Raw genomic sequence first — 24,143 nt, forward strand, 5'->3', positions numbered from 1 at the left:
GCATTTGCAGATTAGGAAGTTACAGGTTCAAAGCCCTCCTGTTACTGGATGTTGCTTTGGATAAAAAGCATCTTCAAAATTGCTATTGATGGTAATAGCAGTAGTATTGGTATCATTATTTGTATTATTACATTAGACTCCGGAGCTTTGCCATCTGGTTTTCATGTAAAACGTTTGACTTTGGAGGAAGGAAGTTGCACAGTGGTCTTTTGCTCGTCACTGTTACCCATGGCGATGATGCGAGATCGCCGTAGTAACCGAGGCGTGATTGGCGTCTTGTTTAGAAGCTGTCGAGCGAGAAGGGGCTTGGCAGGCGTGTGAGTACAGCTCACGCGTGTTCTAGACCACACCCCCCAGAGAGCACGCGTGGTGTGGCTTGTTTGGGTGGGGCACCCAGAACAGGGGGAAGGATTTCGGTGTAACACTCCCTCAGTCACCCTGCATCCTCATCCAGCACCTCCCCAGTCCACCTCTGTGTTGCATGCTGCTGTGTGTCTTTGGGACGCTTCACAACACACACACACAGCGCCAGATCACAAAATAAGTCATTTAAGGTTACCTTTCCTGTAAAACAGGTCTATAGTTTGCTTTTTTATTAAACAAACTCAATGGCCTTATGTTATTTATCTTATTTACACGACGGCGTGTCGTTTCTGTCTCTACGTCGTCGCCCCCCCCGGGGAAACATCAAGTATTCCATCATGGTGTCTATTTATTGTGTGTTTGTCCTCATGTATTAGTGTTCTTTTGGCATTGTCTCACGGTCATCCCATCTGTGTGTGTGTGTCTGCATCTGTGTGTGTGCGTCTGTGTGTGTCTGCATCTGTGTGTATGTGTCTGTCTGCATCTCTGTTTGTTCCCCATCCTCCTCCACCCTCCATCTCTCCATTTTCTCGCATGCCGTGGTCCCATGATCGCCACCATCCCTCATCCCTGTGTTGTGATTGGTCCTTCCGCCTGGTCTCGCGGTCTGTGATTGGCCGAGCGCAGGACCACAGCGGTGCCCTGATGGCGGAGGAGTTCAAGGCGTGTCTGATCAGTCTGGGCTACGACGTGGAGAATGACAAGACGGTAGGAACCTGCTGTTCCCCGGCACGGACACTAGAGGCCGCTCCTTCCACCTTCGACTGGCTGCTAGTGGGCTGCAGTACCTCTGCCTGACCACTGGGGGGTGGTGTCTGGTTCTAGCGAGCTGCTCTGCTCACTCACCCTGTCTCCCCCTTCTCTGGCATCACCTGGGGCCTCTACTCAGCCCCAGCCTCTGATCTAACGGTCTCTGTCAGTTTGGCTTTGTTTGTTTCCTCTTAACTGATTTTGCTTTCTCTCTTTTCTTTCTCTCCCCTCACATGACTCCCCTGTTTTCTCTCTCTTTCTCGCTCTCTTTTCATCCTTCTTTCCATTCCACATTTTCCCCTCCTCTCTTTCTGTCGTTCACCCTTTCTCTTTCTCACCCATCCCTCTTTCTACACCTGCTAGTTCATCCTCCTTCGTTTCCCTACTTTTATTTATCTCCCTCCCCCTCTCCTCCTCCCCCTCTCCCCTCCCCTCCCCTGGCTGGGTTGTGGGCTTCTCTCTCCAGAAGAGAACAGGGATGATGGATGCAGATGATTTCCGTGCTCTGCTCATTGCCACTGGAAACAGCCTGGTACACAACGCTGCTGCTCTGCGCTCTCTCTCTCCCGCCTCTCTCTCTCTCTCTCTCCCGCCTCTCTCTCTCTTTCTCTCTCTCTCTCCTATCTCTCTCTCTGTTTCCCTCCTCAAACTCTATTCCTACACTCCTCTTCCTCCCCCTCTCTCTGACACACACTCCCTGATCTGTCTGTATGTACTGTAATATAGTTAACACTTATGACCACCCAACTGTTAAAATGAGCCCATCACCCCTTCAATCTTACATTGTTAAAAAGAAACAAACCGACTTAAGCATTGGTAATCATCAGCCATGTCATAGGGCTTGTCCCTGTCCCTGTTGTGTGTGTGTGTGTGTGTTGGTTAACCCCTTGCGTGTGTGTTGCCAGGGCGATGCGGAGTTCACTCGTATCATGGGGATCGTGGACCCCAACAACAGCGGCGCAGTCACCTTCCAGGCCTTCATCGACTTCATGTCCCGAGAGACCACAGACACGGACACAGCAGACCAGGTCATCGCCTCATTCAAGATCCTGGCTGGAGACAAGGTGAGGATGGTGGGAGGTGAGGCATGGGAGGAAGAGAGGGAGGGACTGTGGAGGTGTGTGGAGGTCAGGTGGCTGAGCGGTTAGGGAGTCGGGCTATTAATCAGAAGGTTGTTGCTTCGATTCCCGGCAGTGCCAAATTACGTTGTGTCCTTGGGCAAGGCATTTCACCCTACTTGCCTCGGGGAGAATGTCCCTGTACTTACTGTAAGTCGCTCTGGATAAGAGCGTCTGCTAAATGACTAAATGTAAATGTGTGGTCAGGGAAGTCAGTAAATTGTTAGTGTTAAATGTTCTATTAGTTAACGTGAGGAAAAATGAATCGTTTCAGGTTATCAACCATGCCAACGTTAATCCTTCTATCTTCCCTCCCTCCTCCTCCCTCCCCCGTCAGAACTTCATCACGGCTGAAGAGCTAAGGAGGGAGCTGCCTCCTGACCAGGCGGAGTACTGCATCGCCCGTATGGCGCCCTACGCTGGCCCCGACGCCACGCCCGGAGCCCTCGACTACATGTCCTTCTCCACCGCACTCTACGGGGAGAGTGACCTCTAGGGAGAGGGGGAGAGGGCAGGGGAGAGAGGGGGGAAGGGGGGGGAGAGTGACCTGCAGGAGCAATACCAGGGGGGAGGGGAGAGAAGGGAGAGGGGGAGAGCAGGGATGGGAAGACGAGAGGCTTGTGCCAGACCAGGTCTCTGGTTGGAGGAAAGAAAGAAGAAAGCAGGGGGATAAGAGGGTTTCTAGATCTGTGATTGGTTCTGACTCAGGAAGAGGGATGACCTGGCTTGTTCTAAGTGGAGGACGCCAGTTGGGGGGGGGGGGGGGGTGGCTAAGTCTTCCCACTTCTCTTCCACTTCCTGGTTCTGACTGTGCCTCCAAGCACACAGGTGTCGATCCACAACGATCTCCCGGCCGAGGAGTTAACTGTTGTTCTGTTGATTTGGCCTTCTGCTTGTTAGTTCTTCAGCTTTATATTGTATTTTGTAACAGATCAACTACAATCAATGTTTATCTGCTCTATATATCAGATCCTGGCCTCAGGCCTGGAGTATACAGGGGCATCCAGCGAGCATCGCTATAGATTCAAGTGTCATCTTCCCCTTTGGGCCTGTGGGGAGGGGCCGGACACGAGCTATTACGATTCTTATGCTACTTTATTTGTTTTTGGTTATTTTATTTTCTCTTGCTTGGAGGTGAGGGTGGGGGTGGGGGGGGTAGATTTGCTTTGTGGGGTGGAGAGGATTGCGTACTAACACCCAGAGACATATATATGAAGGGGGGGAGGAGCGTGAGTTAACAACCAGAGATAAAATGGTGTATTTACCCATAAGCCCTTGTTCTGCTGGATACCTGGAGGTGTGCCGTCTCTGCCGTCTCCTCTGGAGGTGTGCCGTCTCCTCTGGAGGTGTGCCGTCTCCTCTGGAGGTGTGCCGTCTCAGCCGTCTCCTCTGGAGGTGTGCCGTCTCAGCCGTCTCCTCTGGAGGTGTGCCGTCTCTGCCGTCTCCTCTGGAGGTGTGCCGTCTCCTCTGGAGGTGTGCCGTCTCCTCTGGAGGTGTGCCGTCTCTGCCGTCTCCTCTGGAGGTGTGCCGTCTCCTCTGGAGGTGTGCCGTCTCTGCCGTCTCCTCTGGAGGTGTGCCGTCTCCTCTGGAGGTGTGCCGTCTCCTCTGGAGGTGTGCCGTCTCTGCCGTCTCCTCTGGAGGTGTGCCGTCTCAGCCGTCTCCTCTCCTCCTGGGGTGTTTCTCTCTGGTAGGCGGGCAACTCCGGGGGTCAGTGCTGTACATACTTATTTTTCCAGTACGCAATACAGTCCCAGTACTTATGCAGGCTTCGTAGGGGCTGAAAGAAAAACAAACGAACAAAAAAAGACACAAAAAAAAAAGATTTAAGTAAACGAGTGGCATTTTTTTTTTTTTTTTTTTTTTTTTTTTTTTTTACACGCATCATAAGTACATAAGCCAATAGCGAGACACACAGGAGCAAGTTCTTCACCGAGTGCCGTTGGATAGGTTCGTAGGTTCTGAAACGGCGGAGGGAGCTGGTAGGGATGGTAACCGTTCAGTTGAGTTAACCCTGGGCATGGAGGCTCACCCACACACACACACACACACACACCCTAGACCCTGGGCATGGAGGCTCACCCACACACACACACACACACACACCCTAGACCCTGGGCGTGGAGGCCAGCTGCCCCCTGGACACGCATACAGAACCATGTCCCTGTCCAACTCTGCTTCTGTGATGCATTAGGGCTTATTGACTCTTCAAATCTTATTTCATTTATATAATTTAGTTTATATTTACTTTTTCTTTCAAAGTTCATAAATATCTCTAAAAGCACAGTCGGGTCACAGAGAGTGTAGTCATACAAAGGCCCTAGCAAAGCCCCCTTGACAGAACCATTACCATAGAAACGTTTTTTTTGAATTATTTTTTTTTATAAAGGGTTCCCTGATTATGTTGGAAACGATGGGAGTACAGAAACTATAATGTGCCTGTTAGTGGCTCCAGCCGTGTCCCTCTCTCTCTCCATTCCCCTCTCTTCTCTCTCTCCCTCTCATCCCTCCATCACATTTATCCCAGTAGAATGAGGGGAACCTGTGTGTTGGAGGGAGTCTTAATAAACATTCCATTATGTCTTAAATAAAAATAAAAGAAATTACTGTACCGATCTATGCAATCTTATATATCTAATATCACAGAGTTCACTAAGGGTCGGGCGGGAATTAAGCTGATGAATTGATTTTGAAAATAAAAAAATGAATATGTAACATCCATTGTCTAAATTATGTGCAAGAAAAATCGATTTCTACAATATTTGTAAAGAGGGAGGGGAGGCAGGCGCGAGGTGAGTCTGAGGGATAAAGGAAAATAAAAGACTTGTACTTTTCCCCGCGCGAGTTTGGCAAGAAATTTGAACTTTGGAATTGTGATTTTCTTCTTTTTTGTACTCTTTAATATCAAACCTTACCTGCTGTACTGGAAACTGCAACAACGGCCTTCTGTCTGAACGATAAGTGAATTTCACAAGCACACATAAAGTTTCCTTATAAAATACTACTTTCAGTCTCAGTCTGATTTGTGCGCGTGCGGCTTGTGTTTCTGTGTTAATAAGCATGTCTTGATTTATGGTCAATGATCCTATTATGCAAATACTCTGAACTAACCCATATTCTCCTGAGAGATTCTAGACCCAGTCCAGTCCATTGTAGTGCGCTAGTTCATGTCCACGTATGTTAATCGTCGATTTCAAGAATTTCACAAGCCACTTAATTCGAGATCCCTTGTCCCTCATTTTCCAGATTAACTTTAATAACTTGGCCAATACAGAACATAAGCGCCGCAGACCGAATGAACATACAAAACCCAAGTACACCGACTGCTGCTCGTGCGGTGAGGGACCTAACACGGTATAAAGCACGAGACGCATCTCTGTTTTCGTTTATGAGTGTTCACAGCTGGTTCTATGAATGGGCCGTATTGTGCTTTGTTCATCCAGGTAGCTGGTTACTACAATGAACGTTTTCTGAGTTCTGGTGGTTTAGTAAAGTGGGGCTCAGAGCCCGAGTCTGAACTGGAGAAGTCCGTGTCCAGACTGCCAGTTATTCGCAGCTTTGGGTTTTTGACACCGGAGCGGAAAGGGGCTGGCCGTTGGCCGTGGGGTGACGGAAATGTATGTTTTTGTCAAGAAAGGTGCAGCGGGCAATCAAACAAGAGTACACAGACATATGGCAAACTCATATGCTACCGAGTGAAGAAAGTGCTTGACATTTTGGAAATGTGACGGTCTAGATACTTTAACATCTGGCTTGGCAGCTGTGTGAATGCTGCGCCACATTGGAAGTTAAACTTTATCTCTGGAGACCGGATTTCTCATCAAGAATGCTCCGTTGGAGGAGGATATAGACTATAAACTTTGACTTTATTAAATTGTTTGCGGGTTTACTTCATAAGGCTGGCTTTGGACTCCAGGTACAGCTTACCGCCACCGCACCTTGGAGCACCGGAGTACACACAGGGGCGCGCGCCTTCATCAGCTGAGCCGCGTGCCTGGGCGGTGGCGGCGGGAACTATGCTGACTCTCACCTTCACCTGCCGCGTGCTGCTCATCTTCTTCCTCTCAGAGACTGTTCAAACCGACAAGTCTCCGGTAGGTACTTATTGGCATGGTATGTAGGCTATTCTGGAAATGGTCTAAATATTGGCCTTTTTTACCTGGACGATAGCGTACTGAGGTTTAGGCTGGCCTTGCTGTATTACTTGGGCAGTAGAATCTCCTTACTACGAATTTTAGATTAATCATAACAACAAACCGGCTTTAGACTTGTGTTCAGGTTTTCCTTCAAAAAAGTTGTTTTGCAGTTTTGATTGAACAGTTCACTAAGTGTAAGTCTTCCTAGCCTACTCCCCAGAGAAAAAACGGCTATATCATCTGGAATACACCAACACTAGCCAGCACCGCAGGGCATAAACCGCCGCTGAGCAAATATTGAACCTGTAATCTTTTTTCTTACACGCTAGGGAAAACTGACAGGTGTGTGCGCGTGTAGGGCTATGTGTGAAAGAGAGGTTGTTGAAGTGTGTGAGAGCTATGCAGTGCACCTTCTTTGCGTGTCAGCGCCCAGCCGTGTGTTTGTTTGTGTGGTCTGTGGCTGTGTGTTTGTTTGCTCGTGTGGCTATGCCCGGACAGAACACACAGACACACACACAAACACACACGTCGTTTCTCCTCAGACACGGAGATGAATGGTAAAAGCAGAATTCACAAGCGACCGATTCACCCTCTCGCCTTACACGACGTGACGCGAGAGGGGGTTTGTACATAAAACTTACCGATACCTTCCGCGGGATTTTGGGCTGTTCACCGCCATAACATATTTCATCACCGCCCCCATGCCACTCTCCTGAGAAGTATTTATATTTTAATTTGCGTTTATGAAATCAGTCAATCTAGCAGCGTGTCCTACACTGACACCTTGTCTCTAGCTCCCAACACTTTTGCCAATGGCAACACTGGGGACTTTGTAACATGGCACCTGAACAGCGCTAGTCTACACTTTAGCACCTGGAAAAACCACACACACACACACACACACACACACACACACACACACACACACACACACACACACACACACACACACACAGCTCTGCCTTCCTCCCTTACTCTATCCTCTCCCTCTTTATTTTCACCCAAACCACCTCCTCTCTTTCCCATAACCAGGGGCGTTGTTAGACCCTTTTTACCGGGGCACATGCCCCAGTATAAATCTCCTGTGCCCCAGTAAAATCTAAAGTTTGAGTTTTAACAATTTACTTTATTAGTCAGTGCATTAATTTAGATTGATAATACCGGAAAAAATAAACGCAGAATCCCAATCAACGCTTTTAAAAGTGTTTAACCCTTGTGTTATCTTCGGGTCATTCTGACCCATCAGTCATTGTGACCCACCGTCGTCTTGCGACAACTTTACCACATACAAAAACAAAGTGAAGCATTTTCTTTTAACCGTTGGGCTGTCTCAGACCCCCCACATTGCGAAGGTTAAAAGAAAATTATTTTTATTTGTTTTTGTATTGGGTAAAATTGGGTAAACACAACGATGGTTCGTTATGAACCTTTGGGTCATGTGACCCGAAGGCAGCACAAGGGTTAACTGAAAACACAAACAGATGCATGCAGAATTCCATGTCAGCGCGCTCTTCTGAGCTTGCCAAATAGCCACTGCAGCACGCACACAGAAGTCCAGCTGTCAGACTCGGCACACAAGTCAGAATTGAGGTAGGCTAAGAAAACATTACAAAACTAAAGATAGTTTCTAAATGATACCGATCATCTTATTTTGACTAAAACATAAAAACGATATTACATGAAGCGCTCAAATGAATGCTAAAAAATTTGACCCAAAGGTTCATAATGAACCATCGTTGTGTTTACCCGTTTTTACCCAATACAAAAACTAATAAAAACTATTTTATTTTAACCTTTGCAATGTGGGGGGTCTGAGACAGCCCAATGGTTAAAAGAAAATGCTTCACTTTGTTTTTGTATGCGGTAAAGTTGACGCAATACGACTGTGTGTCACAATGACTGATGGGTCAGAATCACCCGAAGAGAACACAAGGGTTAAACAAGGGGAGTTTCTATATCCTAGTAGTGCATTGTGCGCAGCAAGCTTGAAAGAAAAAAAAGGGATATGAATACGGGGCCTGTGCCCCAGTAGAGTTTAATGTCTAACAACGCCTCTTCCATAACCCTCCCCTTCCAGAAACAATCTCTGTTATGAAGTTTTACCAGTTTTACCCCCAATCAATCATGTCTGCTCCACCACATGTTTCTGCACCAGTCTGCTGTACATAATAACACATTCATTTAGCAGACGCTTTCATCCGTAGCGATGTACAGGGGTTGGATTCGAACCTGGGACCCGTGCTTGTGTTTACACGTTCTGGTGATTGATGCGTGTGCCTGCCACCACTCAAGCAAACACAGACATCTCTTTCAGCAGTCACAGTTCTTTCCTCCTCTGTAAGTGGGCTGTTTTTCTGTTCTTCTCTGCTATGTGAGTTATGTAAATGTTGCCTGACATAGACAGACAGACAGGCAGACAGACAGGCAGGCTGAGGGGATGAGGGGATGAGAGAGACAGACAGGATGATGGGATGAGAGACACAGACAGGATGATGGGATGAGAGAGACAGACAGGATGAGGGGATGGGGGAGACAGACAGGATGAGGGGATGAGGGGATGAGAGAGACAGGATGAGTGGAGGAGGAGATGAGAGACACAGACAGAGGGGATGAGGGGGAAACAGACAGGATGAGAGGAGGAGGGGATGAGAGAGACAGACAGGATGAGAGGATGAGGGGGAGACAGGTTTTAAAGATTGCCTCCGGAAGGGCCAAGGGGGAAACGTGTACGTGATGGGGTGTGTAAATGTATGTTTGAGTGTGTGTGTGATCGTGTGTGATCGTGTGTGTGCATGTGTAGAAGAGATTAAGAGGAAATTGTGCAAGCGTGTGTCAGGCTCGAATTATGTTTACTTTAGCGGTGTGTGTGATACAGAGCTTTAGTGAGATATATGGTACCTGCCATGTGTTAGCCATTTAGACCTGGGCTTACCTCTCCAGGACAGACTCCAGACTGAGGCAGAGAGAGAGAGAGAGGTGTGGGAGAGAGAGGTGTGGGAGAGAGAGGTGTGGGAGAGAGAGGTGTGGGAGAGACTGGGGGATGGAATGAGGAGACACTGAGTGGGAGGAAGGAGAGAGGGGAGGGACGAGGAACGGGAGGAGAGGCTGGAGGAGAGGCTGGAGGAGAGGCTGGAGGGAGGAGGAGAGGCTGGATGGAGGGAGGAGGAGAGGCTGGAGGGGGGATGGAGGGAGGAGGAGAGGCTGGATGGAGGAGGAGAGGCTGGCTGGAGGGGGGATGGAGGGAGGAGGAGAGGCTGGATGGAGGGAGGAGGAGAGGCTGGATGGAGGGAGGAGAGGCTGGATGGAAGAGGAGAGGCTGGATGGAGGGAGGAGAGGCTGGATGGAGGGAGGAGGAGAGGCTGGAGGGGGGATGGAGGGAGGAGTGAGAGAGAAGTGTGAGTCTGGAAAGAGCCCTGTCTGGCACCATCTCCTCAATTAGCAGTGTTTATTTGCAGAGCAGTTAGAGGAACCACACTCACAGGACCAGCAGGTGAAGGCCAAGATACACACCCTCTCCATACACACAAACTCTATACACACACACACACACACACTTATAAACTCTCCAGAGGACATGCAGACTCATGCTCACTGAATCCTCGTTTCCTTCTTTAAATGCTCAAATATTTTTGCTGTGGGTTGGCTGAAAAATCTCTATCCCCCTACTCCCCTCTCTCTCTCTCTCTCTCTCTCTCTCTCTCTCTCTCTCTCTCTCTCTCTCTCTCTCTCTCCTCCCTCCCCCCCCTCTCTCTCTCTCTCTCTCTCTCTCTCTCTCTCGCCCTCCCCCTCTCTCTCTCTCTTAGTTTTTCCTAGCCCGACACGAAAGCTGTTCCCCTGCCAGACTACCAGCCATTCAAAACTAGCCAAAGCACCAACAAACACCTCCTCCTCCCTCCCCCTCCCTGTGTTTCGTCCAGACGTTCCTGATCACAGAGAACAGGTGGCCTCGGGGCTGTGTGCTGGACTGCCACCAGGGGCGCCCTCGAGCCATGTGCGCCAGCAACGGCCGCCTGTACAAGTCGCTGTGTTCCTTCCAGAGGGCTCGCTGCATCAACCCCCAGCTCCGCACCGTGCCCAGGACCCAGTGTGCAGGCAAGGAGCCTCTCTCTCACCCGGCTGACATGACACACGAGGCCCAGAGGGCTTCGCATGTTTAGTTTAGGTCGAGTTCTGTTGCCTGGTTACAAACAGGCTGGTTTGAGATACGTTGTGTAGATTAATGCATAGTCTGGTTTTAGGTCTATTGCCTGTTTATGTGCAATCTGTTTTCAGGTCAAATGTTTAGTTGTTTTGTGTTTGTTATTTTGAGTCTAGTTTCAGATCTGTTTCTGGCTACATACAGTCTAGTTTCAGATCCATTATCTAGTTACATACAGATGATCTAGTTCAAATCTTCAGTTGCTGGAGCCAGAGGAGGACGGTGATGGTAACATGACATGGTGCTGCTCTTCATTCCCCTCCAGACCCTGGCCGCTCCAGGTGCCAGCTGGCTCGCTCTCTTGCCTTGGAGTCCAGCCGCCACACACACACGGTGGCCATCTTTGTCCCAGAATGCACTGCAGACGGAAGCTTCCAGCAGGTAGGATTTGTATCCAACCCTAACCCTCTTTTAATTTTTTTAGTTATTGTTACATAAAGCATTATCATCACTTGGACCCCAACCCGACATTACCCAACAACCAACGATACTAAATAACCCGATTTAGGCAAAACCTTTCGATACAACCCTATAATTCCAAGCTCCCTCCTCACTGAGACTTGACTATGATGCAGTTCCATGCTCCGTAGCATTTGAAGGTTTGAGACTGTTCAATTTGAATGCCTTTGCCTTCCCACGGTCCCCAGGTGCAGTGTCACAACCAGACAGGCTACTGTTGGTGCTCCACCCAGGACGGCAAGCCTGTCAGTGGGACCTCAGTCCTCAACATCAGCCCCAACTGCACAGGTTCAGACATCATCACTAACAACCTCTTATCTGGCCCGACCAAACAGCTAGCATTAGTTTAGCCTTAGCTAGCATCTGGACACCTACAGTAACTCACCTTTGAGACACTGTAACTGCCTGTGTTGTTGCAACTGGAAGCTATATGTGTTTGTGTAACATACATGGCGAATAAAACAAATTCTGATTCTGATGCTCGCATCTTTAGCTTTACTCTGTGTGTGTGTGTGTGTGTGTGTGTGTGCGCGCGCGCGTTATTTTGCAGGTCATTTCTCAGACATGGCTCAGGAAATGGATCTGGAATCAGGCCAACACAGAGGTCAGAGTGGGAAAATATATATTTTACACAAAGACTAGTACAGTACACGCCACACACTGCTCGTACAGTACACACCATACACTGCTAGATCTGTGTGCGTGTGCATGTGTGTATGTGTGTGTACAGACGGCGGTGGGCCACAGGCAATCCTTAGACCGTGGGAGACCTCTCTCTGCAGGTAACACACACACACACACACAGGTGTCTACCACAGCATTCCTGCATGACGTTAGATCAGGCTCTGGTCCTAACACTGTTCCCCATCTCTGTCTTGCTGTTTACATATTTCACCCCTGTGAATGTAAATCAGCTGCTTATTTATACATGCAGTATGTACATTTGCATTTTACATTTTATTATTCATAGATTTTTTATAAATGTATTGCTCTGTCATATCATCCCTGGGTGCAAGAAAGGTGTTGAGTAAATCAAATGTATTAGTGTTGTTATTGTTAGATAAACCACATTTATCATTTCCACGGTAACGACCCTTGACCTCTTGAACAGAGATCACCGTGCCTCCCTTCTGGGTGACCATCCAGCTGAACTCTGACCCCCGAGGGAACCGCTCTGTGAGACGACCAACAGGTCAGGTCTTAGGACGCCTCGATCTTTATACTGCTAAGATCTACCTGCTCTCAGGGTATAAATATCCTGTCTGTATGCGTGTGGGTGTGTGTCTATCCGCCTGTGTGTGTGTCTCTCTCTCTGTCTCTCTCTGTCTCTGTGTATGTGTACAGACAGCCCCCAGTCGTGTGAGCAGTGAGCGAGCCTCGCTCCTCTCTGAGGTCCGACTCGTCTGGCAGGAGGAGCGTTTTGTCCCAGAATGCAGTGCGGACGGCCGCTACAGCCCCATCCAGTGCCACGTTGCCACAGGATACTGCTGGTGTGTCGGTGGATACAGGCCGACCGCTACCTGGGACCTCCACCAGGTGAGGTGTATCTCCACCAGGTGAGGTGTATCTACCTGGGACCTGTGCAAGGTCATGGGAGGGTTTAGGTTGGTTATAGGTGCTAATCTGTGAACATCTGTGAAGCCCACCGTGACAAATCTGATTCAATTTGATGTAATATCCTGTTGGACCAGGGAAGTTTGATATCATATCCTGTTGGACCAGGGCAGTTTGATGTCATATCCTGTTGGACCAGGGAAGTTTGATGTCATATCCTGTTGGAACAGGGCAGTTTGGTGTAATATCCTGTTGGACCAGGGCAGTTTGATGTCATATCCTGTTGGACCCAGGGCAGTTGTTCGGCTCTGTGTTGTTTTGAAGGAGAGGGAGGCGGACCTGGAAGGTTGCTGGTTCAGATCCCTACTCTGCTGCAGTGTCAGGCCCCTCTGTTGGGTCATGAAAGCAAAGTGGAAACTAAGTTTGTCCCTCCTCAGGAACCGTATGCCAGACTGCAGTCCAGAGGAGTCCCATACAGGCCAATCAGAGAGAAGCTACACTGACAGGCCTCTCCCAGGTGAGTTCCGCCTACCTTACTTCTGGACTACAGGAAACCTCTGCTTTGCCTTCACTAACTCTCTCTCTCTCACTGGACTCCATTTCCCAGGCTGCCCTGGGGCACGTAAGAAGGAGTTCCTGCAGAGCCTCATCAGAGCCCTCCAACTGGAAGCAGAGCATGCTGGGAAATTGAGTCCTGATAGGTCAGTGTTTCCAGATCACGTTTCTGGTCAATTCAGAGCGTTAATTGTGTTGAATAGCAATTTGCTGTTCTCTCGTCAAACGTTTTCCAACTGTAGATTTTGAGTGAAATTCCCCTTTAAGTGTCTCTGCTCGCTTGGTCCACTGCTGCTCCCCTCCACATCTAATACTCTCTTTCTCGCCACATCCTTCCATCGCTGCATAAAAATGACATTAATAAGATATTCTCTCTTTATCACTCCGTGTCTTTCTGTGTCTCCCTCCATCTGTTCTCTCAGCTCATATCTAATCACATCTTCACCCTCGCTCTGTTTTCCATTGCCCATCTGGGATTCATTCTCTCTCTCTCTCTCTCTCTCTCTCTCTCTCTCTCTCTCTCTCTCTCTCTCTCTCTCTCTCTCTCTCTCTCTCTCTCCTCTCTCTCTCTCTCTCTCTCTCTCTCTCTCTCTCTCTCTCTCTCTCTCTCTCTCTCTCTCTCTCTCTCTCTCTCTCTCTCTCTCTCTCTATAACTTACTTAATTCTGTATTCTCCTCATCCCCCTCTTCTCTCCTTCCTTCACGTGCCCCTCTCTGGAACTCCATCTCTCTCTTTATTGCTTTTTTTTTCCAGTTTCTCAGACAGGTGCTTTCCCAGAGCGCTGTGTAAGTGATGAAAGAAATGGAAAATCAATTTTCACACACAACCTCATTTTCTAAACATCTAACTTTTCTCTCAAACCAACATCTTTTCCCATCTGATAACTTGTCCTTTTATTCATGAACTTCATTCTTGTTTATGTTCGACACCGAATGTAGTTTTACTCTCAACAAGTCTGATAAGGAGGGAGGGATCAGTTTTTTCTGAGATGGAAATATATTGCTTGCGTGACATGAGACCATTCCAGGATTTAGAGCTTATGAATCTAGATTCCTAGATCTTTCAGGTGGGGAGGTTTCAGAACAGCACAGACTGCAGACTTAGACGACACCATCCAGCCCTCACCAGACAACCGCCTGTTGTTTCTCTTATTATATATGGATCAAAGATGCTGTGATTTGACCTTTTCCAGGATTGGCAAAATAAACAGACAAAGCTCCGATCTAAAAGTTATTGTTTTTTAATTATTTGTTATTATTTTCCTTTTTCCACCAGAGTAACAGACACCGACCAATCAAACGCCTCTTCCCCCGTGTCTGCCATGCCCCCCTCCTCTGCCCCGCTTCAGGAAGCTGCCGATTGGCCGCCCTCAGGCCCAGACGGGTCTGTGGGCGGAGCTCTGCGCTGGCATTTTGTCCGATTGGACGTGGACGGCAGCGGGCTGCTGAGTGCGCGCGAGGCCCGCCCCCTGCGCCTCTTCCTCCGGCGCCGCCTCAAACCACGCCGCTGCGCCAAGAAGTTCTCCCAGTACTGCGACAGCAACACCGACCGGGGGCTGAGCCTGGCCGAGATCACCGCCTGTCTGGGGGGGTGAGGGGGGAGAGGGGATGGGGGATGGGGTGAGGAAGAGAGGTAAAAGGAAGGAGGAGGGGTGGGAGAGGATGGAGGAGGGGGAAGGTGGGGGGATGGAGAAGGGTGGAGAACAAGATGGAGGGGTGGGGTAATGTAGAGGAGGAGGATGTAGGTATATCTCTCTCCCCCCCTGCTCTCTCCCTGCCCCCTGCTGTGAGGTGCAGCCTGAAGGAGAAGCAGCAGCTCTCTACAGATGAGTGTATGTTTTGAAGAAGAGACGAGGGGGGAGTTTAAGTGAATTATTATGTTTGAACCGAAGGAGAGACAGGGAGTGAGAGCGGGAGAGAGAGAGAGGGAGTGAGCTGGCAGGGTTAGACCAGTCCCAGCTCTGCGTCGTGTTTATGGACCTTTCTGGAAGCAAACACTCTCCAGGAACAGACTGGCTCCCCTGTCAGACCTCCCTCCCTCAGAACCCAACCTTGTCAGCACAAATCTGTCTGCACTCCTTGATCCGGTCATCCCTTACTCCCTTACTCCCACTCGCCCTCCCTCTCTCCCCCTCTCTCTCCCCCCCCCCTCCTTCTCTCTCCCCCCCCCCCCCCCTCCTCCCCCCTTCTCCCTCCTGTCTGGCACCCCTGCTCCTCCCTGGCCCAGAACAGATCTGAAAGCTCAGCTTTGTTTGTGTGTGTGTGTGTGTGTGTGTGTGTGGGGGGGGGACTGTGTGTATGCAAACTTACCTTGTCTGTTTGTGTGTTATTGTGGCTGGTAATGAGCATGCATGCGTGTCCATGTGTGTGTGTTTATGTTTGTGTGTGTGTGTGTTCATGTTTGTGTGTATGTGTGTGTGTTAGCAGATACTTGTCCTCCCCTGGACCAGAACGCCCTGCTGACAGTGAAAGAGACAGACCATAATTACACCAGCTCACACCATGAGTCCCCTTCACAGGAACACAGCTAGCACCACAGCATTCACACACACACTCACTCACACACACTCTCTTTCACACACACACCCACACACACACACACACACACACAGTCAAACAGACCTGACATGGCAGAGCTTGATCAAACTGGATTTCCGGAATTATATTACTAACGAGATCCTATTTTACAACCCCTTTCTTGCCCTCTGATACATATCTACCTCTCCCCATCACTCCCCTCTCCCTCCTCTCACCCCCCTCTCCCCATCACTCCCCTCTCCCTCCTCTCACCCCCCTCTCCCCATATCTCTCCCCCATGTCTCTGTCTGTCCTCCAGGTAGGAGGGGGAGCCCACCCCCCTCTCCCAGTGGAACCCCCCTCTCCCTCTCCCAGTGGAACCCCCCCTCTCCCTCTCCCAGTGGAACCCCCCCTCTCCCTCTCCCAGTGGAACCCCCCCCCTCACATGTCTTCCTGTACAGACTGCCAGCAGGCCTGCTTGGCTGCAGCTTCTCTACAGAACACAGATCTCCCTGTGTCTTCAGCGTCATGCGGACCTGTAGTGTCACCCGCCCTCATACCGCCTCTGCTGCAGGGAGTTTTGTTTCCGAGTTTCCGTGACCTCGTTACCACGGGGATTAAATATTGACAATTTAGTTTTACCGTCTCTGCCTCTGTGTAATCCATGGTTCCTTCCTGCCTGTGTATCGATCGTCATATTGATAACCCAATACTGGTCTGGCGGGAGGATGGGTTTAGCGATGACTCGTCAATAAACGATGAGAAGATTTCTTCTTCTGTGGAAAGTCTTGTGTCCTGTGTCCTTCTTCTATGGTGTCTGGACAGACTCTAACCCCTCCCGCCCACCCCCTACAAACAAACAGGCTGCAAAACAACACGGCTCGTAACAACAAATGACAACAAAACGGCCGATCCCACAAAGTGGCAATTTCCCAGAATGCTGAGGGCCTTGGCCTGGTCATCAGTGAAGCAAAATTGGATTCGGTCGGGCTGAAATAGACGATCATGATTCTCCACAACAGAGGAGCGCTCCTGGCCCCCTCACCCCCCCCCCCCCCCCCTCCCAGGCAGGCCAGCTGGCAGGTGCTCAGAACAGCCTCGCCTTTTTTCTTTTTCAATATGTTTTTTTGTGTCTTTTTTCGGCTTTAGTTAAATCGGGAGAGAGAGACAGGGAGGGAGAGAAAAGGAGGCAGAGAGAGGAAGGGAGGTAGAGGGAGGGAGAGAGACGTGCAGGAAATGGCCCGAGACAGAATCGAACCCGGGAACCTTTGTGACAACCTCAGCCTTAATGGTACACTCTCTAGAGAAGCTTCAAAGTCAGTTCGTAGGAGAGTTGTTTATTAACGTGTGTGTGTAACGTTTCAAGGTCAGGTCGTAGGATAGGGGGTGCTGGAACGTGTCTCACCAGCAGAGGGAGCAGTCTCCCAGGAAGACCTGCCCATGTGTTGGCTTTCAGCAGACCCTCATCTAGTCCAGACCATTAACCAGGTCACTCATGATGATGAAGTGTATGAGGTGTGTGTGAGAGAGTTGGAGGACCAGAGAGAGGTCAAGGATTGACAAAGGGGTGAGGGGGTTTCCATTCTCACTGGGCCAGAAGGACCCTATAAAGGTAATATTACTGGGTCACCAACATGTCAGAACACAATGTCATGACCTCACACACACACTTTCTCAGCCCCCCCCCCCCCCCCCCCCCAAGGATCCTCATATTCTCAGAGTTCATGATTACTGACCTGTGATATATGGGATGAATACTTCCCTCCTCACAACATCATCTGCAGTACATTCAGCCTCAACAGAAGTGATCATGTCAGCTTCAGTGAGTCATTAGGATCAATAGACTTTCATTTTAATTGTAGATGTGACTCAATATGAGTCATAGTTATTATTTTGGGCATTTAGACGAGGCTCCTGTAACCCTCCCTCTCTCCCTCCTTCCCTCCTTCATTGGGTCATGTTCTATGCTCTCCCTGTCCTCAAGGCTCCAGCAGTTACACGCTAATAATAGCTGTAACAGTACATTAAGTCACATTTTAAGCGTAGAGAAAGTCACTCTTCTCTATCTAATGACTCCAGATTCTGCCCTCATCCTCTCTTCCTTTCCTCTTCCCTCTCTCCGTCTCCATTAACCACCCTCCTCTTTGTACGGCTTCCCCTCATCATCCCCCTCTCCTCTTCTCAAAACATCCATCCTCTCTCACCCCAAATCTAGAGAGAGAGAGAGAGAGACAGAGCGAGGGACAGAGCGAGAGACAGAGCGAGGGACAGAGCGAGGGACAGAGCGAGAGACAGAGCGAGAGACAGAGCGAGAGACAGAGCGAGAGACAGAGCGAGACAGAGAGACAGACAGAGAGACAGACAGAGCGAGAGACAGAGAGACAGACAGAGAGAGAGAGACAGAGAAAGACAGACAGAGAGACAGACAGAGAGACAGACAGAGAGAGAGACAGAGAGACAGACAGAGAGAGAGACAGAGAGAGAGACAGAGAGAGAGACAGAGAGAGAGACAGAGAGAGAGACAGAGAGAGAGACAGAGAGAGAGACAGAGAGAGAGACAGAGAGACAGAGAGAGAGAGAAAGCGCTGTGCTGGGGATCCTCCAGTCAATCCAACACGACCGTCTCTCCCTCTATCTTGGAGCTTATCTCGGAGATCAGCTCAGAGTGCCTTCCTCAATATATCTCTCCCCTTTAACTTAGATCACTCTCCTCCCTTCTCCTATCTCATCTTCAGTAAGTGGTTCATTAAAAGGTGAAACTCTAAACAGTAGGGTAGATTTCCTCACCAACCTTCCCTGCCACCCAGGACCCAGACCCCACGACCCAGGCGCTCCCCAGGACCCAGACCCCACGACCCAGGCGCTCCCAGGACCCAGACCCCACGACCCAGGCGCTCCCCAGGCCCTGCCACCCAGGACCCAGACCCCACGACCCAGGCTCTCCCCAGGCCCTGCCACCCAGGACCCAGACTCCACGACCCAGGCTCTCCCCAGGCCTTGCCACCCAGACCCCACGACCCAGGCTCTCCCCAGGCCCTGCGGCGCTGGCTGTGGGCGTCTCCTCTCACTCCGGCAGGGCGTGCTGGTGGAGTGAGGCTAGACTGCATCCCGTTGGCTGAATCAGATTTAATTTAGATTAAGTGCGGCGGGGAAGGGGGGGGGGGGGGGCGACAGGGGGGTGGTTATGGCTGACTGCCTGCTGTTAGGTTGCATGGGATTGGCCGTGAAAACACACACACAAACACAGATACACTTATAGACACATTGACACCCTACACACACAAAGGTACATTAAAGCCATTCAACACACATATACACACATAGATGGAGAAAAATGCTACTCAAGCCCACCGACACACACACACACACACCCCAATCTGTCCAATGCTGTGCTTTCCAACAACCTCTCTTTCTGTGGAAATGTGATATGTGCTTGTTATATCGCCATCTTTAGCGGAGGAAGTGGAGAGGGATGTCTGGCAGCGTGGTGTGACAGGGATCTCAGGCTGTAGCTGCAGGTGGAGAAATTCAACCACCGTCTCTTAAACAATACAACACATTTATAAGGGGAAAATATGGATTTATGTTTATATTCTTGACCGCAATCAAGATCAAACTGTCCTCACTGAGGTGAAATAGTATGATTGATTGGAAGGAATATGGTTTGGGCGGGGCTGGGCCTAGCCTGTGCTGGGCTGGTTTGGGCTGGGCCAGGCTGGGCTGGTTGTGTTTCGATCTGCTGTGTCTCTGGTCGAGGATGGATGAGTGCTGCAGGAGCACTGTGATTGGCCAGCTCGGCAGAATGCTTGATGACCTCAGGGGCTCTGCTTTTCCACAGGAAGACTGCCTCACGTCCCTGTACACAGCTCTAACTGGATTAAACACACACACAAAGGACAGAAGACACACACACACGACTCGGAAGACACACACACAGGTCTTGGAAGACACACACACACACACAGGTCTTGGAAGACACACACACAGTGGTAGGGGGGGCAAATTGCAATCTCTTTACGGGCCCTAAATTGTCAGTGGCCCCTTGTTCCTGGGTGAGGCATGGAGCCTGATCCCCATGCTCTCTCTAGCCTACACCAGTTTCGCTTCTTGGTTGCCACATGCAAAAGGAAGTGAGATAGTAGCCTACCTTTTCCTACGATGTTATTTTAGTAATTTAGCAGACGCTCTTATCCAGAGTGACTTACAGTAAGTACAGGGACATTCCCCCCGAGGCCAGTATGATTACTGGCCCGATTCCCTCACCGCTCAGCCACCTGACTCCGTTATGGCTGAGAGTTTAGGTTCGGAATGGAAACTGATCTGCCAAAGATCACTTGCTTTGTCAACTGACACAGTATCATCTCAACTTACATCGTAGAGGCTTGAACTCCTGATTCTGAATCAGTATTAAATTGTTTATTGACATCTGTTAAGGTCTTGCAGTTACGTGCATGTTTGAGTTTTGTTTCCCCAGATCCCTTTATCTACCGCTGCCTGCCGCTCTTGAAGTGCACTTGTCCGTTCGTAGGTGCGTCCCGTTTCGCTAATCATCGCATCATATCCACACCACACTGATAGATACTCCAGTCCCGATTTCCTTCGGATTTGAGGTGGCCTAGTCTCCGTCTCTGTACAAACGCGCCTTTGATCATGAGCCACCAACGGTTCTGACCCGCACGTGCCCGTTCACTCTTCTTGGTGTTCGTAAGTGGGCCAGCAGCGAGGCAGAGACAAACATCACTAACATGCAAATAAACACTGTACGCATGTGCACATTCTAATACGCTGCATTTGATGTCCTGTAATTTATGCACGGAACAGAGTAGGGTTACAGTCATTAGCAACAATGAGATCAAAGGTTGGAGCTAATGATGATATTAGCATTAATTTATTTTTCACACACATGCTATTGTCTTTCAGCCGGCGTCACGCTCTACTGACGAATAGTTATTTATAGATACTCCTTTGTTCTGCAAAAAATGATCAAGAGTCCTACTGTGTGTGTGTGTGTGTGTGTGCTTATACCTAGGAATAGCTCTGATTCACAGAATGACAGTGATTTGTTTGTTCTGCAGTAGCCTATGTTTTGTCATATTATGAGAAATAAACTTTTTTCCTGGAGACCGTGAGGTCATCAATCCCGTTGTGTTTGTTTGTGTGTTTACGTATGTTTGTTTGTGTGTTTACGTGTGTGTATGTCTTTGTGAGATACAATTGAACAGACATAACAATCGATTCTGAGGGCAAAGGTCAGTGACGGTAGGTTGTAAAGCATATGGGACTTTGATTAAACACTTTGGGTCGTTGTAGAGTCAAACCGAGTCTTAATAGGCTCTAGTGTCTGTGCCCTGACTGGCCTGTTACCATTACTAGAAAAACGGTCTTTCTCACGTAGCTTAATGTCGCTTCATCATGGACATGATGGGGGAAGAAATTCAGTAACTTGGGACATTTTGTTCTTTTTTGTATCTAGTGGACATAGCGTGGGGTTTCTATTTGGCTTCTTGGCAGGTAATCTTCAAAAATATTTCCAACCGCAATTGATCTGACCTGGTTAAATATAGGTTGCAATAAAAAAAGATATACTCTTTGCAATCCCCCTCACACACACACACAGTCTCCACTGAAGAGGGAGGAGAGAGAGAGCAATTCATTAAACTTATGGGCCCTGTTCTAAATGTTGATTGAAATTAATCTATCATTCCTTCCCTCCTTCTTAACGGTATTGCTCCCTCCCTCCCTCCCTCCCTCCCTCCCTCCCTCCCTCCCTCCCTCCCTCCCTCCCTCCCTCCCTCCCTCCCTCCCTCCCTCCCTCCCTCCCTCCCTCCCTCCCTCCCTCCCTCCCTCCCTCCCTCCCTCCCTTAGTCTCTTAAACTCGCAATGCTGGATGAGGAAACGGTAGAAAGTCTCCCTCTCTTTCCAATCAAATAAGGACAGCTTGGCTATTACACCGGGGGAAGGAAGCTGTGTGTACATCAGACAGCATGAAATGCCTCTATTATTTTCTGTCAAATCGGCGCCCGCCTACGCCACAGTCCGCAGCGTTTTACCCTGCAGCTAACATCGCTCCCGCATCCTCTCCTGGGAGTTGGCGCGTGGTCGTAACCTAGTGCCACGCGCGCCCCCTGGAAAAAAAGAAGAGAAAAAAACACCCTGCCTCGCTCTCCGAGCCGGCGCGCGCCTGAGTGTGATTGTGAGAGTGGGACTGAGCGTGAGCGCTTTTTGTGAGTGTGTCAGCGAACAGAGAGCGTGTCAGCAGCAGGGCTGTTCAGCTTAAAACACCAGGGACAGGGTTTATTATCGTTATCCACACCAACATGAGCTTTCCGACCACACCTGTTTTTGAGCGACGCTGACCACTAACAGTTCAAGGTAAGCGAGCCGTACAACAGTGAGTTACAGTTCAAGCGGTCAAATATGTGGACTTCCGAGTACGCTACTGATTAACATCGCATCATTTGTGTGAAAGACGTTTGGATGCGTTCATTGTTTTGAGTTCCCCAATAAAAGACAGCCTGGAAAGTCCTACATTTTACAAGTTTTTACTCCATTGATTGTCGGATCGATGGTTAAAGCCACGGGATGCATGTTTTTCTTTGGTATTTACTAGCTGTGTGCTTTATAACCATGTGCTTTTGTGCAAGATGACAGGTATATGGTGGTTGTCGTAAATGCTGCGTAAATGTAGAAAATCACTGCTTGTAGCACGCACGGGTGAAGTTTTGTCCACCGCGTGCTTGAAATGTTAAAGATGCTGCAGTCCGAGGAGGCTCGTGCAGTGGAGAATCGGCTCCTTCTCCCAAGCAAAAGTTTTGTTATGTGTTTTTATATTCAGACGTACAAAGTCTAGTCTTTGAATGTAACGTTTAAAAATTTGAAAATATAATTTATGATTTATCTTTATGTTGTTGATGAATTGCTTGTTGGCATGTGAATGCAACCGTTGGGATAGGCGTCTGAGCGGACGCGGCGATGGACACAGATTGCCTTATAAGACAATATGTTTTCGTTATAACTCGATGTCATTGTGATATTGTAGTCTTCCATTCTTTTGAAAGGTAGTCTCCGATGGGGCGCAGGGAGCAGTTCACTGGTTCAGTTGATCACCGAACATCAGATACCGTTCGTTGCGTAACGTTTCACATATAGGCTATAAGCTGTCTACCTCTGCGTTGGCATTTATAATGTGGCTTATGATAGTTTCCGGTGTCACAAAGTGAGGTTCCAGAAAACGGGTCTGTTGTGGCGCCGACGTTATGATGATGAAACCAGGATTCTCCTTCAGCAATGCTGTGCTGTGGGGTTTTCCTCGTGTTGACAGTTTTCTGCGGTTTGGGCTTCCCTATTCTTGGCCTCCCTCCCTCCATCCCTCCTTCCCTCCTCCATTCCCCATTCCCTCCTCCATCCCCCTCATCCCCCCGGACCGAGGAGGCAAAGGCAATTCCCTTCTTCACAGCTCATCCGGTATAGCCGTTGGTGCACGCGCTGGCTACAGGCTTGGTGTTTGATTACTTAGCTGCTCAGAGGCAAGGCGCTTTCACGCTCTCCTTTAATATTTGAATGCACTGTGACTACACTGCAAACTGTGCTTTCTAATAGCCATAGAACATCAATGGTTTAGGGATTTAATTATTTTATGGATACACTCTGCTTAAGATAGATTTCAAAGCCTTAATTCTCCTTCCAATCCCCCACTCATCTCAGTTTATCTCTCTCCTTCCTCTTTCTCTGACTCATTTCCTCTCTTCCTTTCCCTCATACCCCTTTCTCTCTATCCCCTTTCTTCTTTATCCTCCTACCTCCTTTCTCCCCCCTCCTCACCCTCCCACTCTCTTCCTCTTTCTTATTTCCCCCTCCCTTCTCAGTGTCAGTTTCTCTCTCTCTCCACCTCCTCCCTCACCCTCCCACTCTCTGTTCCTCTTATTTGACCCCTTTTCTCCTTCCTACCCCCCCCCCTGTCTCTCTCTCTCTCTCTGTGTGGAGCTCTTAGACGGTAGCACAGCTCTCTCCTGATGCCTCTCACACACTACTGATTTTGCCAAGTTTAAATACACCAATGATCTGCTTGATTGGTGAACACCAACTTGGTACCCTGCTTCTGGAGCAGAGAGGAGCGTGCTGGAGAGCCGTGAAGCGTGTGTGTGATTTTGTGAGTGTGTGTTTTTATGAGTGTCTGTGTGCTCATGCGGTGGGAGGGGGGCTGGGTGTATGAAGCAGGAGGTGGGGGTTAGGGGCAGACAGGCAGACAGGCAGACAGGCAGACAGTGCAACAGTCCAATGCAACCCATCTCTAGTATAACCCAACTCTATTATAACATCAACATTTACATTCTTTGACTGGATGTCGTCTGGACACCTGGTTTTGTATGCAGGGTGTGATGGTCTGCAGGGTATTGTGTGCCCATCTGTTGGTAGTAGACTCCCCTGGAAGGCATGAGAAGTGTGTGTGTGTAAGAACATAACAGCAGTGTCACTGTGTGGTTTCTACGGTGGAGAT

General features: G+C 49.2%; 2 protein-coding genes, 1 long non-coding RNA gene and 1 pseudogene across 6 annotated transcripts in view; all 4 read left to right on the top strand.

Moving 5' to 3' along the window:
- actn4 (actinin, alpha 4) overlaps positions 1-2,727 on the top strand; it is a 34,274-nt gene extending 31,547 nt beyond the window's left edge. For all 3 annotated transcript variants that reach the window (XM_067246990.1, XM_067246991.1, XM_067246989.1), the window contains exons 19-21: positions 991-1,071; positions 2,019-2,177; positions 2,569-2,727. In XM_067246990.1, coding sequence (XP_067103091.1) covers positions 991-1,071; positions 2,019-2,177; positions 2,569-2,727 — 399 coding nt within the window. The remainder of the gene's footprint in view (positions 1-990; positions 1,072-2,018; positions 2,178-2,568) is intronic.
- Positions 2,728-3,444: 717 nt separating this feature from the next.
- On the top strand, positions 3,445-5,232 carry LOC136951751 (uncharacterized). Of its 2 annotated transcripts, XR_010877783.1 has the most exons (3): positions 3,445-3,528; positions 3,578-3,822; positions 3,872-5,232. It is a non-coding gene; the product is annotated as an uncharacterized lncRNA (long non-coding RNA). The 2 variants fall into 2 exon arrangements; XR_010877782.1 differs by having other exon boundaries at positions 3,578-5,232.
- Positions 5,233-6,244: 1,012 nt separating this feature from the next.
- Positions 6,245-14,724, top strand: LOC136951343 (SPARC-related modular calcium-binding protein 1-like; annotated as a pseudogene).
- A 2,732-nt stretch (positions 14,725-17,456) lies between these two features.
- LOC136951344 (sodium/calcium exchanger 2-like) overlaps positions 17,457-24,143 on the top strand; it is a 17,935-nt gene continuing 11,248 nt past the window's right edge. The window contains 2 exon segments of the mRNA XM_067245697.1: positions 17,457-17,468; positions 18,454-18,696. Of these exon segments, the coding sequence (XP_067101798.1) occupies positions 17,457-17,468; positions 18,454-18,696 (255 nt within the window).

This window comes from Osmerus mordax, chromosome 11 (genome assembly GCF_038355195.1).
Source record: "Osmerus mordax isolate fOsmMor3 chromosome 11, fOsmMor3.pri, whole genome shotgun sequence".
In the NCBI taxonomy this organism is placed as follows: domain Eukaryota; kingdom Metazoa; phylum Chordata; class Actinopteri; order Osmeriformes; family Osmeridae; genus Osmerus; species Osmerus mordax.